The sequence below is a fragment of the Chaetodon auriga genome, chromosome 11 (genome assembly GCF_051107435.1).
Source record: "Chaetodon auriga isolate fChaAug3 chromosome 11, fChaAug3.hap1, whole genome shotgun sequence".
Classification (NCBI taxonomy): domain Eukaryota; kingdom Metazoa; phylum Chordata; class Actinopteri; order Chaetodontiformes; family Chaetodontidae; genus Chaetodon; species Chaetodon auriga.
In genome coordinates this window covers 21,085,815-21,098,117 of record NC_135084.1, presented here as the reverse complement: position 1 = coordinate 21,098,117, position 12,303 = coordinate 21,085,815, and the positions used below count along the sequence as shown (strand labels likewise).

The 12,303-nt window shown below is 43.7% G+C and overlaps 1 protein-coding gene across 2 annotated transcripts in view; it reads right to left on the bottom strand.

Annotated features, from left to right (window-relative positions):
• Positions 1 to 8,132: 8,132 nt before the first annotated feature.
• anapc1 (anaphase promoting complex subunit 1) overlaps positions 8,133 to 12,303 on the bottom strand; it is a 45,318-nt gene continuing 41,147 nt past the window's right edge. For both annotated transcript variants that reach the window (XM_076743447.1, XM_076743448.1), the window contains exons 51-53: positions 11,408 to 11,597; positions 9,552 to 9,683; positions 8,133 to 8,788 (exon numbers count right to left, since the gene is read on the bottom strand). In XM_076743447.1, the coding sequence (XP_076599562.1) occupies positions 8,646 to 8,788; positions 9,552 to 9,683; positions 11,408 to 11,597 (465 nt within the window). In that variant the 3' untranslated portion in view covers positions 8,133 to 8,645. The remainder of the gene's footprint in view (positions 8,789 to 9,551; positions 9,684 to 11,407; positions 11,598 to 12,303) is intronic.

The following is a 12,303-nucleotide window of genomic DNA, read 5'->3' as shown; positions in this document are numbered from 1 at the left end:
CACACATTAAGGGAAGTTTAGCAAACACAAAATATAGTTTGTGTGTAAAGATCAGTTTTCTGTAGGTGATAGCTTACCTGCTGGATGTTTTCATTATGGTGGCCTCCATGTTTCCACCCCTCTGGGAGTCCAAGCAGTGTAAATCAAACCTAACTGTTTTTTAAGAAGCTAATAATGCATTTAATTTATTTGGCATTACTAGCAAGAAGGCAGGACATGAAACACATCTATAAAAATGTCACGGATAACACAAGACAAGTTCAAAACTTGCCATGGTGGTTTGTGTCCTAAAAGAGGATGAAAGAGGCCTGTTTTCACACAGGCCAACAAGCTTCAAAGTTCAAATTCTTTATCAAAACAAGACTAAGTTGAGAACTATATTTAACCAAGAAACAGAGTCTACAGCCATGCTAGCAGCTGTGTGAGACTGTACACACCAGTGCTAATATTAGCATTGACTGTTTAACAGGAATGTTTAACACGTTAACCATCTTAGTTTAGCGTGTTTGCTTGCTAAAACTTGTTAACTGGCACTGAAAACAAAGGACAGCTGAGGCTGATGGGAGTTTCATTAGTTTTACAGGTTTGTAATCATAAACCAAAGTACCGGAAAAGGTCAAAGTTTGACCTGATGATGGTGTTAGAGGAAACATTAGAGGACTGTCAAAGTTATTTCAGTTCATCCCGGGGGGAGCCTGACTGTGTGTACCAAATTTCATGGCAACCCAGCCACTAGCTTTCAGATGTCACTAAAAACAACAAACGTGAACCTCATGGTAGACGAAAAGTCAGGGGATCACCAAAGTCATTTGGATTCATCCTCTGAGGAAATGCACATAATTTTATGATTATACAGTTGTTGAGATACTTCAGTCTGGCCCAAAGTGGTGGACTGGATCTCTGAAGACTACCGCCATCTTAAGAGATACATCACTAGCATGGCTAAAAGTGTCTGAAATCAGTTTTCTATGGCATCCTTAACTGCGTGGGAACTTACCTGGCTGGTGTTTTCATTACAACTGATCTGTAAGTTCTTGTCTCCACCCACCTGGGAGTCAAAGCAGTATAAATCAAACTATTTGTAAGAAGCTAGTCATGTGCCAAAAATATTGACGATGTAGAGGTCTGTATGAGCAACAAGCTTCAAACATCAACTTATGCATCTAAAAATCATAGGAATTCTGATTCTTGAACATACTGTGCGTTAATACCTCAAATCATAGATTAAAACAACACAGCACTATATTCCACAATAAAACACTAAAAACAATAAAAGAACCAGTCAAACATCATAAAAACTAGAATTAAAATTAGCCCTTGTATGCAGTGAGACGATCCGCATCGTCCACATGCAGGGAAAATCCGTCATCCTCCTTTTATTCTCATGTTTCACATGCCAATGATAGAGAACATTATGCAGATGTATTAAAAGCTGGCATGCACAGAGGCTGGGGAATTCAGCGCATTTTCATGAACACACACAGGAATTAAAAGCAGAAGTTGTGGCAAAAGCTGGGGTGACTTCCCTGCAGCTTGTTTCGTTTAGCTTTTGATGCCTTGCTCAAAAGTAGACATGGGTCATTAGTGGAGGGGAGACAGCATCTTTTTCAACGCTCTGAATGTTTGGAAGTGTCAACCTAACTGATCTCACTCGAGTCTCAGTGGGATGGATGTGATGACTTCCTCATGTGGACACACTTTTGTATTTAACAAACAGAGATCCGGCCCAGTTTCTGCATAACTGCCGGGTGAGAAATTTCCTGTTTAGATTTACATAATTTCTCCTTAAGTGCAAACACTGCAGCATGTAATGCTGACCCGGTGAAGAAAAGTGGACGTTGGAGGAGAGGGAAGTGGAGATATGTTGTCATGTGGGGATTATGGACTCCTCCCAGGACAGATGTTTCAATCATTTTGTCCCACACATGACCCAAGTGTCATCTGCTGAATTTCTGCGGATACTTCTGCCGAACAGATGGTATTGTTTTCTGAGTATTGGACTGAAATGTAGTAAATTATGCGAGTAAGGCTGTGATACCAGCTAATGTTAGCATGATTAGTGGGTTGGGTCCCACACATGGAGTTCCAGGATAATAAATGTGTCGTGAGATGATCAACAGGGTAAAAAAGCAGAAAAACATATTTGTTACATGAAACGATGTTGACTTTTCCTCTGATTTTAATAACATTTTCTGGTGACTTAGTGGATTTTATTTGTTCAAGCTGAATTGGTAGCAGTCGGTAAACATATGCAATCAGTGACGAGGGAACGCAAGAAGACATTAAAGGGAGAGTTTGACATTTTCTAAAACATGTTTATGGGCTTTACTGCCATGAGTTACCCAAGAAGATTAATACCACTCTCATATCTGTCTGTTAAATATGAGGCAAAAGCCAGCAAGCAAGTAGCTTAGCTTAGCTTAGCTTAGCTTAGCATACACACTGACAACAGGGGGCGACAGCAAGCTTGACAATTTTTAAATTTAAGCCAAGAAACACGTGCAGCACTCACAATCACATCAGCTTTACATTTTGGCTTTGGTACAGAAAGAAGATGTGACGACACCAAAGACGTGTGACAAGACAAGGAGTCTTCAGAAACTCAGTATCAAGACAAATGATCAGATTTACCCGAGTGGAGACAAATATTAACATTATTTTTTTAAATATACTTCATCAGTTCATGTATTTCCTGTTGAGGTGATCATTTCTCTGTAGTATCAGTAACTCATACAGGACTTCAACCAGTTGACTGAATGAGTGGAGCTGCTGGGACTCTCAGCTCCTATGATGAAAAGGTTTAGAAGAGGGAGAAGTTGAAAAAAAAAAATCATCTTACACTTTTCTCTCCCTGGTGGTCCTCAGTCAGGCTGCGGATTGGATTGTTTAAGGGTTAAAACAAAATGCGCTTCATGCTCCTGTGTGTAAAGTTACACGTGAGAAAAGCCACAGGGTTTGAGGGTGTGCTCGCTGCGACACACTTAGATTGGCTTATTGTGGAAACAAACACAACAGAATTTTTTCCTGGAGGCAGCGCTCTTTTTCCCACAGGCTCAACGCAGACAGACAGTCCTTACAAACATTGGACTCAGTCAAGGTTTCCCAACACATGCCTCAGTGTAGTCTGGGACAAAACAACTCCCACACTATTACACAATCTGACATTCTGTAAGGCATTTCAATCTGATCCAGAGTGACTTACGATGAATCCAACAATAGAAAGGCTCAACAATCACCAGTAATGATTGATTCAGAGGAAGACCACCCGCACAAAAAGGCCTCACCATGGCAGCGAGCATGACTACAAAGCTTTTCACCTTTTTGCAAGAGTGGAGGTCCCCCTTTGTGGTTTGCTTTTTGAGCATTGTCCTTGTTCACAGCAAGACCTGACACAGGTTTGCCGCTGCAGCAGGACAGGCAAAGATCAGATGTGGTGTGCATGACGTTATTTGCTTGTTAAGCCAGCAGCCAAGAAGTCTGCTGAGCTTCCAGCAAAAAACTGTGTTTAACAGCAAAAAACAAATTGGACATCTATTATCATTAGCATGTTAGCATTAAGCTCAAGGCGCAGCTGACGCTGACAGGAAATAGAGTTTGTTGATTCTTTCTCAACGTGTGTTTTTCTCTGAACTAAGTCCACATTTAGCCAAGCATGGTCCTAAAGTGTCTCTGTGTCACCTGCCACTCCAAACGTGAGGTACACAAGTTACCCAGCATGCATCATACATAGATGAACATACCACAGCAACTATCAACTTTTGCACTGTAACTGTTGAGAAAGAAATTAATCACTTAAATATTAAATATGAGGAAGATTTCATGCTCTTTTAAACATTTGCTCCAACTTTTTTGGAGCTCCAAGGGCCTACTAGCAGGGTAAACTAGCCCTAGCCAGCAGGCCAGCCCTCAAGATTACAGGTTAGTCAACGTCCAAGGTCGTCTCCTATCAGAGGAGCATTATCTCAGCAAGCCCTTTGGTACCAGTGCCGTGATCTCACAGATCTTGCCACGCAAAAGTAATAACAAACATAAATGAAAATGAACAGACTAATTAGAGTCATCCAAACTGTAAAGTGACCAAACTGCATCCTCCCTTTCTTTGAGGTTGGCCTTCAAAGTTCAAACTCCCTCAAAACATGGGATTTTGAACTTAGTCCATTGAGCAAAGTGAGCTGGGAGCCGGATGAAAGGACGAAACAGGCTGCACAAACCATAAATCTTGCACCTGGGACTTCTTTGATATAGATATACATCATTAAGGGTTCAAGTCTTAACGTCTGTCCAGGTTTCCGTGTATATTCAAGACTCAAATTAGGATCGAGATAGCTTGTGACACATTTGACGGAGCTTCATCGCTCTGCCGCCACATTGGTAGTTTTCTATTTGAATGTTGTTGGGTGTTATCTGCCATATTTCCAATTTAGAAAACAAGCACAGTGAAACAAAGACCCGATAAAGTCTCCTTCAGTTTAGTTTCACTTTCAGTCTTTCATCCGTTGTCCCTCTTTGACTCCTCTTCAATCTCCACCCTTAGTTTCCACCAGGTATCAAAACAGACAGACACCACTTGATAAGACCCAAACATATATTTCATGAACACGCATGTGTATCCACAAACAACCTGCATCTTACAATGAGCTGAAGTCACTAAACTGCTTCAGACTAAGTGTCAGCATGAGACATTACTGAACTCATAAAATCTGTGATTCTTCTTTTTCTGCCCTTCCCGGTTTTAGCTTTTTACTTTACTTAGAGCACCCTTTAACCTGCGGCATCGCAAAAGGAGGTATACAAGTTGATTATACAAGTTCAGGAAATACGAAGAGTCCTTTAAAAGGCCTTCAGCGGAGCCTCCAGGACTATTAAAACCACCAGACTTTGATGATCTTAAAGACACACCACAGACAGGCACGGCTGTCCCAGTTCCTGTTGGCCCCGGACTTTCCGTTTGCTGGTTAATGCCATGTGACATTTCTCTGGAATGTTTGTGAGGATATGTTGACTGAGACACCTCGTGTTTCCAGGAAACCACACACACATTATCAGCTAGCTAAACACACACAGACGTTTCTGAAGGCCTGGTGCTCTTACAGATGACAGTGTGTGGTGCTGCATGCAGCGTCAAACACGATGCCACATGGGCGGCACGATGGCTTGGAGAGGAAGTGAAGGTCAGCGAAGGTGGCAGAGGTCCGGATGAGCTGATTTAAGCTAATCCTCAGCTGTTCTTACAAAGTGTCTTGATGATCGTTTGAGTAATTGAGGAACATTTGCTGGTTCCAGGTCCTTAAATGTGATGATTTGCTGCTTTTCTTTGCTGTGACAGGAGATGGGAAATCTTCTGAATCTGAAGACATCTCTTTGGGCTCTTTTGACATTTCATAGAGTTAACGATTAATCATGAAAATAGCCAGCAGACTAATGAAGATAATCATTAGATACAGCCCTACTTTGGAGATAGATTTATTACGTTTATTATCGTTTACCAGACCTGTAGTTAGTTGACTGTAGGCGAACACAAGAATCGTGTCAAGAATCCACCCAAAACAACTGAGTGCAGATAAAAGCCAGGAAGTCATAAGACATAACAGAAATAACCACAGAATGTCTTCTTGTGGCAAAATCAAACTCCAAGTCTAAACGTTTCTTTCAAAGCAAACGCAGTGTGTGTGTGTGTGAGTCACGTCTGGATGCTATTTTTGGGCCTTTTCAAGGTTCGGGTGTTTTAGGCCTCTTCAAGGTTTGTTGAATACTTTGTTCAACAGGAAGTGGAGTGGCGTTTTAATGTGGGTGGACCAGCAAAGTCAAAGCTCAACAGATGTGTCAAATCCTGTGTTCTGTCCACACAGACCAGGGGAATTAACCTCGGTATGAGGAAGAGTAGACTTACAGGAGATAGAACAGACATGCTGATCCATCATTACAACTTGCTTCATGCAGAGTTAAAGTCTAACAGGCACTGACACATAGCATTTGTAGGCAGAAATGTTTGCTTTGGCTATGATGCGCATGAATAAACCAAGACAACATTCATCAAACGTCATGGTACAAAATAAACACAACAAGCTCATTTTAGCATCTGCAGAGTTTGACCTGAGTGTGAGGAGCTGCTCTGCGTGCCGCAGCTCTGTGAGGAGGGTGTGGACCACTTGTTTGTTCGGATGTTTTCCATTTGCTTTGGAATGTTCTCGGAGCCGTTGGTTAGAAATGATGTGAGACTCTGAGCCGAGCAGCCACCCACACACCAGCTACATCGCATGAGGGTTTCCAGACACAGTTGGAAATACAAGACAATTTTAACAGCTGAGGCAGGGGTTTCCAGAGGTGACACTGTGGGACCCCCCTCAGTCAAAGTCCTAGCAACTGAGGTTTTAAAGTAGCTGCCTTGTTTGTTTCCATTAGCTGTGTCACAGCCCATCTGCGCATCGATAAGCAGGCCAAACTACAATAATGAGTTAACTTCCTGTTGTTTCCACAGACCGCCACCTGTCCCTGTCACCTCACCTAGCGGAGCTCTATAGGTTTGACTCTTCAAAATTTGGCGCGACGGATAAACATCAGCAGAAGAAGTGGTGGATTCAATTCTGGTCGCGATCTGGGATTTCCACCATCAGATAGGAGCGGCATTTGGCAGGAAAGTCCCACAGTCCTGGGCTTCAAAGTTGTTGCCTAAACACAGTGTTGACATGCGAAATGAGAAAATCCAGCAGCAGCACACAGCTGTGTGAACGTGTTGAAGAAAACACCCTGACACTATGGACAACATCGGATTTCCTCAGCGACTGTGGACGTGTTGCTGTTAGCGGTGTGCTGGTGTGCACTGCTGCTCACGACTTTTACTTTCTTTACTCGTTGTCTGGTGGTGAATGGTCAGATTAGCACTCGTGTTCAAACACCTGCACAACATCAGGCGACATTATTAAAACCTATTGCTGCCCTGTCGTACAGTGTCCAACCAGGTTGTTTTCTATATCAAGAAAAAAAAATGTGCCTGTTAAAGTTTTTAGCTTTTAATATTTAGATCACTTTTTTGCAGAATCTAATTATAAATTGTGTTTTTCTTGTTGTTCTCTTTGCAAAAGGTTAGGGATGCAAATCAAGAACCAGAAGAGCTGGTTCCAAACAGTCCAGTCCATCAGAATCACATGCCTCCAAGATCCTCCAATCTTGTGCGTCCATGCTGCTGGAAACGTGCATCAAGGACTCAGAGAGGAAGAAATGATCCAAAGCGTGGCCTCATTTCACGAAGAGGACAGCAGCGCGACTTGTAATGTCAGTAAAATGATAATTTCCAGTAAGGGTGGAAACACCAGAAATGAGCTGACACACCTTCCTTCCAGGAATTCCACGTGCCTCCGCTTCCCAGCACACTTGTTGGCGAGGGTAAATATCCCTTGTTATAATAACATTAGCAGCATGCAGGCAGGCTCAGCAGATTTTTTCTTTGACTAAGCAAACCAACAAATATTCTATCATTTCATTCATTTTAGATGGGAACAGATGTTGCTGCAGCTAGCTCTCAGGCTACAGCCAGCTCGACCGAACTTGATCAGGAATCAATAAGCAGCAGCCTCGATCACAGGCCGTGTCACATGATCTCAGTTCCAGAGATTCACAGAGCAATTTAAAGGCATTATTTGGTTTATTGAAGAGACAAATCACAAGCAAAACTGAAAGCCAGCTAAGTGCAAAAGATGAGTAAATTCAGTATTATCTGTGGAGGACATTGTTCTATGACAAAAATACCACTGGAGGATTAGGGGACTCCATTCATGAGGGGAACCACCTGGAAGAAAAAAAAAAAAAAAAAACCCACAGCCTGTTTTGATGCGTTGATCTGTAGACATGACGGACAGTGGCGTAAGAGGGCTGACCCGTTTCAACTAATGAGAGACTGCAGAAAAACTGAAAATTGAGCTCAGTCCTCTTCGCGGTTTGATGGGCAGCAGGACCTCAGCTGGTCTTGCTGGCCTCAGAAATGCAGATGCCTTCTGAAAGCTCTCCTTCAAAATGACGGACATCAAAAACAAAAGAGGAAACGATAAAGGCAGTTGACGTGTTGAGCACCATAAGGGCTGAGGAGCCTCACGGGGAAATATCGAGACACAATAAACCACAGTATTCACGAGGCGTGCAGGTACTTTTCCATTTATTTCTTCTCTTTGTCTTCGTATCTGGTCTGATACAGGCAGGAGGGACACTCGCACGACTACAACCAAATCAGTCCTTTCTGTCCGTGTTTAGCGGTGAAGAAAAGTCATCTGCGTCAGGACTTTTGAGCAAGTGGCGTCCACTGAAATTGTGAATTTGTTGTGCCACAAAATTGGCACATGTACTGCATCGTTACTGCAGCCAAACTTTCTTTATGCTGTAAAAAAACAATCTAAATAGAAACATTATATTACAAAGCTATAATATTAGTTATTCCATTGTCTAGTGGCTCAGAAGGAAACAAAGTCTGTATTTTCCAAACAGTTCTTCTCATGGGCAGCCCTGGTGCACGCAGACCATGTCCCACCTGCTGCACACACCCACAGGTGTCACAGGTAGAAATCAGTTATCTGTCCTACCTGTGCTCCCAGTGACAACGTAAGGCTATGAACTGCGTCTGTCAGAGGTTACTCGCCACCGGACAAGTATCAGGATCAAAATGCTTGCAGAGGGAAGCCCTGCAGCGTCTGCGGTCCGGATGCAGAGCCCAGCAGGAGGGGTACCAGCCTCAGCAGGTCTCTGAGAGGGATGCCCAGCCGGCTGCTGCGCGACAGCAGATCCCCGAGTGAGCTGCAGCCTGCGGGGAGCGAGGAGAGAGCTTCAGGACGTGTGGACGGGGCTCAGCTAAAGGACACTCACTTATGTAATCTGATGAAAGGACGTCCAGTGGGGGAAGAAACACTCAAATTCTTTGCTTAAGTTAAAGTGCCAGTACATCAACTGTAAAACTACTCAATTACAAAATGTGTTTAAAGTATCAAACATGGAAGCTTTGCAGTAAAATGTCCCCGGTCGCTAATATATGACAACACTGTGTAAATAGCCCCTTCCTGCAGCTTTTGACTACAGTGAGGTAGTTTCATCAGGCCTCCTATGACAGTCACAAGATAAATGTGAGGGGTCATGAGGCAGTGAGCAGTGTAGGAAACAAGGTCATTCGTTTGGGATGTTTCTCTAAATTTTGTGAAACATTTTATCTGTGAGCTTCAAACAGTTCTTGCAGGAAACCATGTGAGAAGTTTAGAGAGCAAATGTCTCTTTGTTGGAGTGTTTACAGCTCACAGACATCTGACGCCTGAGACGGGGAGCGCTTCCTACACACCCATCCTCAAGAATGCAAAATGTGTTCTTAATATAAAATCTTCATCTGAAAAGGAACTAGCAACTGTAGTGGACATATAAACACAAGCAGCACCATCTGAGGTGTGAGAAGTAGAGCTATAAAGTTGCTTTATATTCCTGCTGCTGTGTGTTTGAGCAGTATACTGAGTGTTTACATGCAAATATTAGTTTACACAGGTGAAGCCATCCGGTCCAGTGAGAACAGGTGTTTGCTTTACCCTCCAGGTGTGTGTGTGTGTTCCTCAGGCAGGGGATGGAGCGGTACACCAGGAAGCAGGCCAACACAGTGGACTGGGCGTCCTTAGGGAGGGCCTCGCCCCTCATGTAGGACCTCAACACTGAGCTGTTGTCTATGAGAGAACACACAAAAAAAGTATTTTTATTTGTTTTTTGTTGTATCACAGGTGTGCCTGCAGCTGTCTTTTCAATAGATGTAGTACTTTAACCTGGCAACAAATACAAACCAATTTACCCGCATACAAGACAAAATCTTAACAAAAGTCAGGACCCAAAGCCGGCCAGCTTCTTTCTCACTGAATCAGAGAGCAGACAGGAAAGTGCTGACTGGCTGTAAGCAAAACAAACAGCTGCAGATGTTCATCTTAATCACAAGGCTTGATCATTTGAGGAACAATGCAAGGACCAGTCGCACGAGCAGATTCATTCTGATGAGACACGTCCACTTGATGCAAAATGAATATTCTGTTCACCACATCATCATCATCATCAGTGCTTGTCACCTGCCCTCTCCTTGACTCTTATGTCCCTTTGCTCGCCTCTCATATGTTCCTTCTTTGCAGTAGAAAGACATTTTTAGCATCTAGCATCACGTCAAACCTTCCCCTCTTTATCTCTGTCACAGTACGTCTCTGCTCTGATGACACTTTGTTAGCAGGTGTATCCTAGAATTAATATTTCTCATTATTTTAGGCATGAAACCTGCTCACAGAATGAACAATGTCTGATATTCAATGACTGTGTTCAACAATGTTACACCCATGCAACACATGCTGCTGCATCTCTGTAATGTGACCGTTCCATTCGATAACATTCCCCTAACATACTGTCAGCATTTCATGAAATCCCCTCATCACTGGCAGATCTTTCTAACTTCAGGTACACGTTCACTTACATAAAGGCACAGAGCAGAGGAGCAGAAACACGAATCATGACAGATAAAAAAGGAGAGGTCTGACACACATTTCATTCATGGGTGAGTTCCAGAGAACAGCAACATTCCTGATGCTTGAAGTCAGGCTAGTTTGGTTTTCCTTTGAAACGTCTGCCCGAGCCACACAGCTTCCTGTAACATGAAGATCAAGGCATGTTTGGACTGTTTACATGATTGGTGTCGTCCAACCACTTCACCTGGTTCCCACGCCTCTCAGTGTGCATGTATTGCAGTTAACTGTGTGAGTGTGTGCGGTGAAGGAATGTGTGTTTGTGTATACACAGCCGGGCTGACTGAACAACAAGCTGAAACACATCCAGTATGTGACAGTCAACGTCTCACACGGGCTCAACGGAGCAAAATGCACTTTTTGTCTCATGAGAGATGTGTCTTTAACATGTTCAGTCTCATGTCGTCCTCTGTGTAAACACAGTGCACACACTAACAGCTGCTATCACTCCATCAAATTTAGAATTCATCATTAAATGAGAGGCTACGCTGGAATAACTGAGCGGCTTAATGTCAGGCTTGTGTATCATGCTGGCATCAGACAGACAGCAGGAAATATGAGCCGACCTCGCTGGTTCAGGGTCATATGATGTGCTGTTAATGCTGTTTCCCAGATGACTCAAACACTGTCTTTAAGCTGGATTTAAACCTGGTGAATGGGACTAATGGGAGTCCAGCTGTAGATACGTGTCGGGGCAGGTTCTGATTTACAGTCAAGTGTCAGATTTGACCCTTTGATGTCACCATATGACACTTAACAGGTGAATCATGTGTGATTTAAGTATATTCTCTACAGTGTCTATTCAATTTCATTTGCTGTTGGAGTTATTCAAGCTCCATGCATCTATCCAAGCCTTCGCTCACACACTCCTCCGTCCATCCATCCGTCCTCACCTTTGAGCCAGCTGTCCAGTGCTACGTCCACCATGTTCTTCATGACGGGCAGAAACTCGGAGGTGAGCAGGGCGTTGTGATGGTTAGCGGGACCCTGCAGCCCCCTGCTGTCCCACAGCTCCACCACCAGACGCATCTGCCACAGAGGGAAGGTCTGCTGCAGGTCGCCCCGACGCAGAGTGCCAACCGCCTGAGAGACGGCGGAGACGACACGGGTTAAAATACCTTCACATGGGCAGAGTGGGGTTTATCTGCCAGTGACTTTAGCTTTCCATTACATTTGAATGTCAGACTGGCCTTCAGCAAAGGAAAAGTTGATTTGACGATGACTTGGGGATGATTTAGATCTGAGGTTTCTGTCTCTGGAGAGGAACTAGAGGATGATCACTATGGTTAAACTTCCCAACAAACAGCTCACTCGGCGTGCAGGTCAGCACAGCTGGGGCGGCTGGGACTCGGCGGCCTACATGTCGAAGTATCCTTGAGCAAGATACTGAACCCCTTGCCCCCGATGCTGCACCATCGGAGTGAGAGTGAATGGTTAAAAGCTTGTACTGAGCAGGTGGCCTCGCCATCATATGAATGTGTGAGAAAGGGTGAATGCAGACCTTTCTAATCTGACGGCCGCTCAAAGAGCTACATAAATACAGTGCATGTACCATTTGCACTATGCATTGTTGAGATCTGCGTGTGTGTCTTCTGCGACACACAATTACCCATAACACCTTTCTGTGCATAGGTAAGGAAAGACATTTACGTGCATCTCCAGAGAAGCACAAATCCACCTGTAGTCATGTAATACCTGTATTTTGGTGTTTGTGAAAGTAAGTTCAGTAATGCTAAGTCCAGAAACATCATGTTCACAGACAGGAGGATATCTGATGTATCAGTACGTA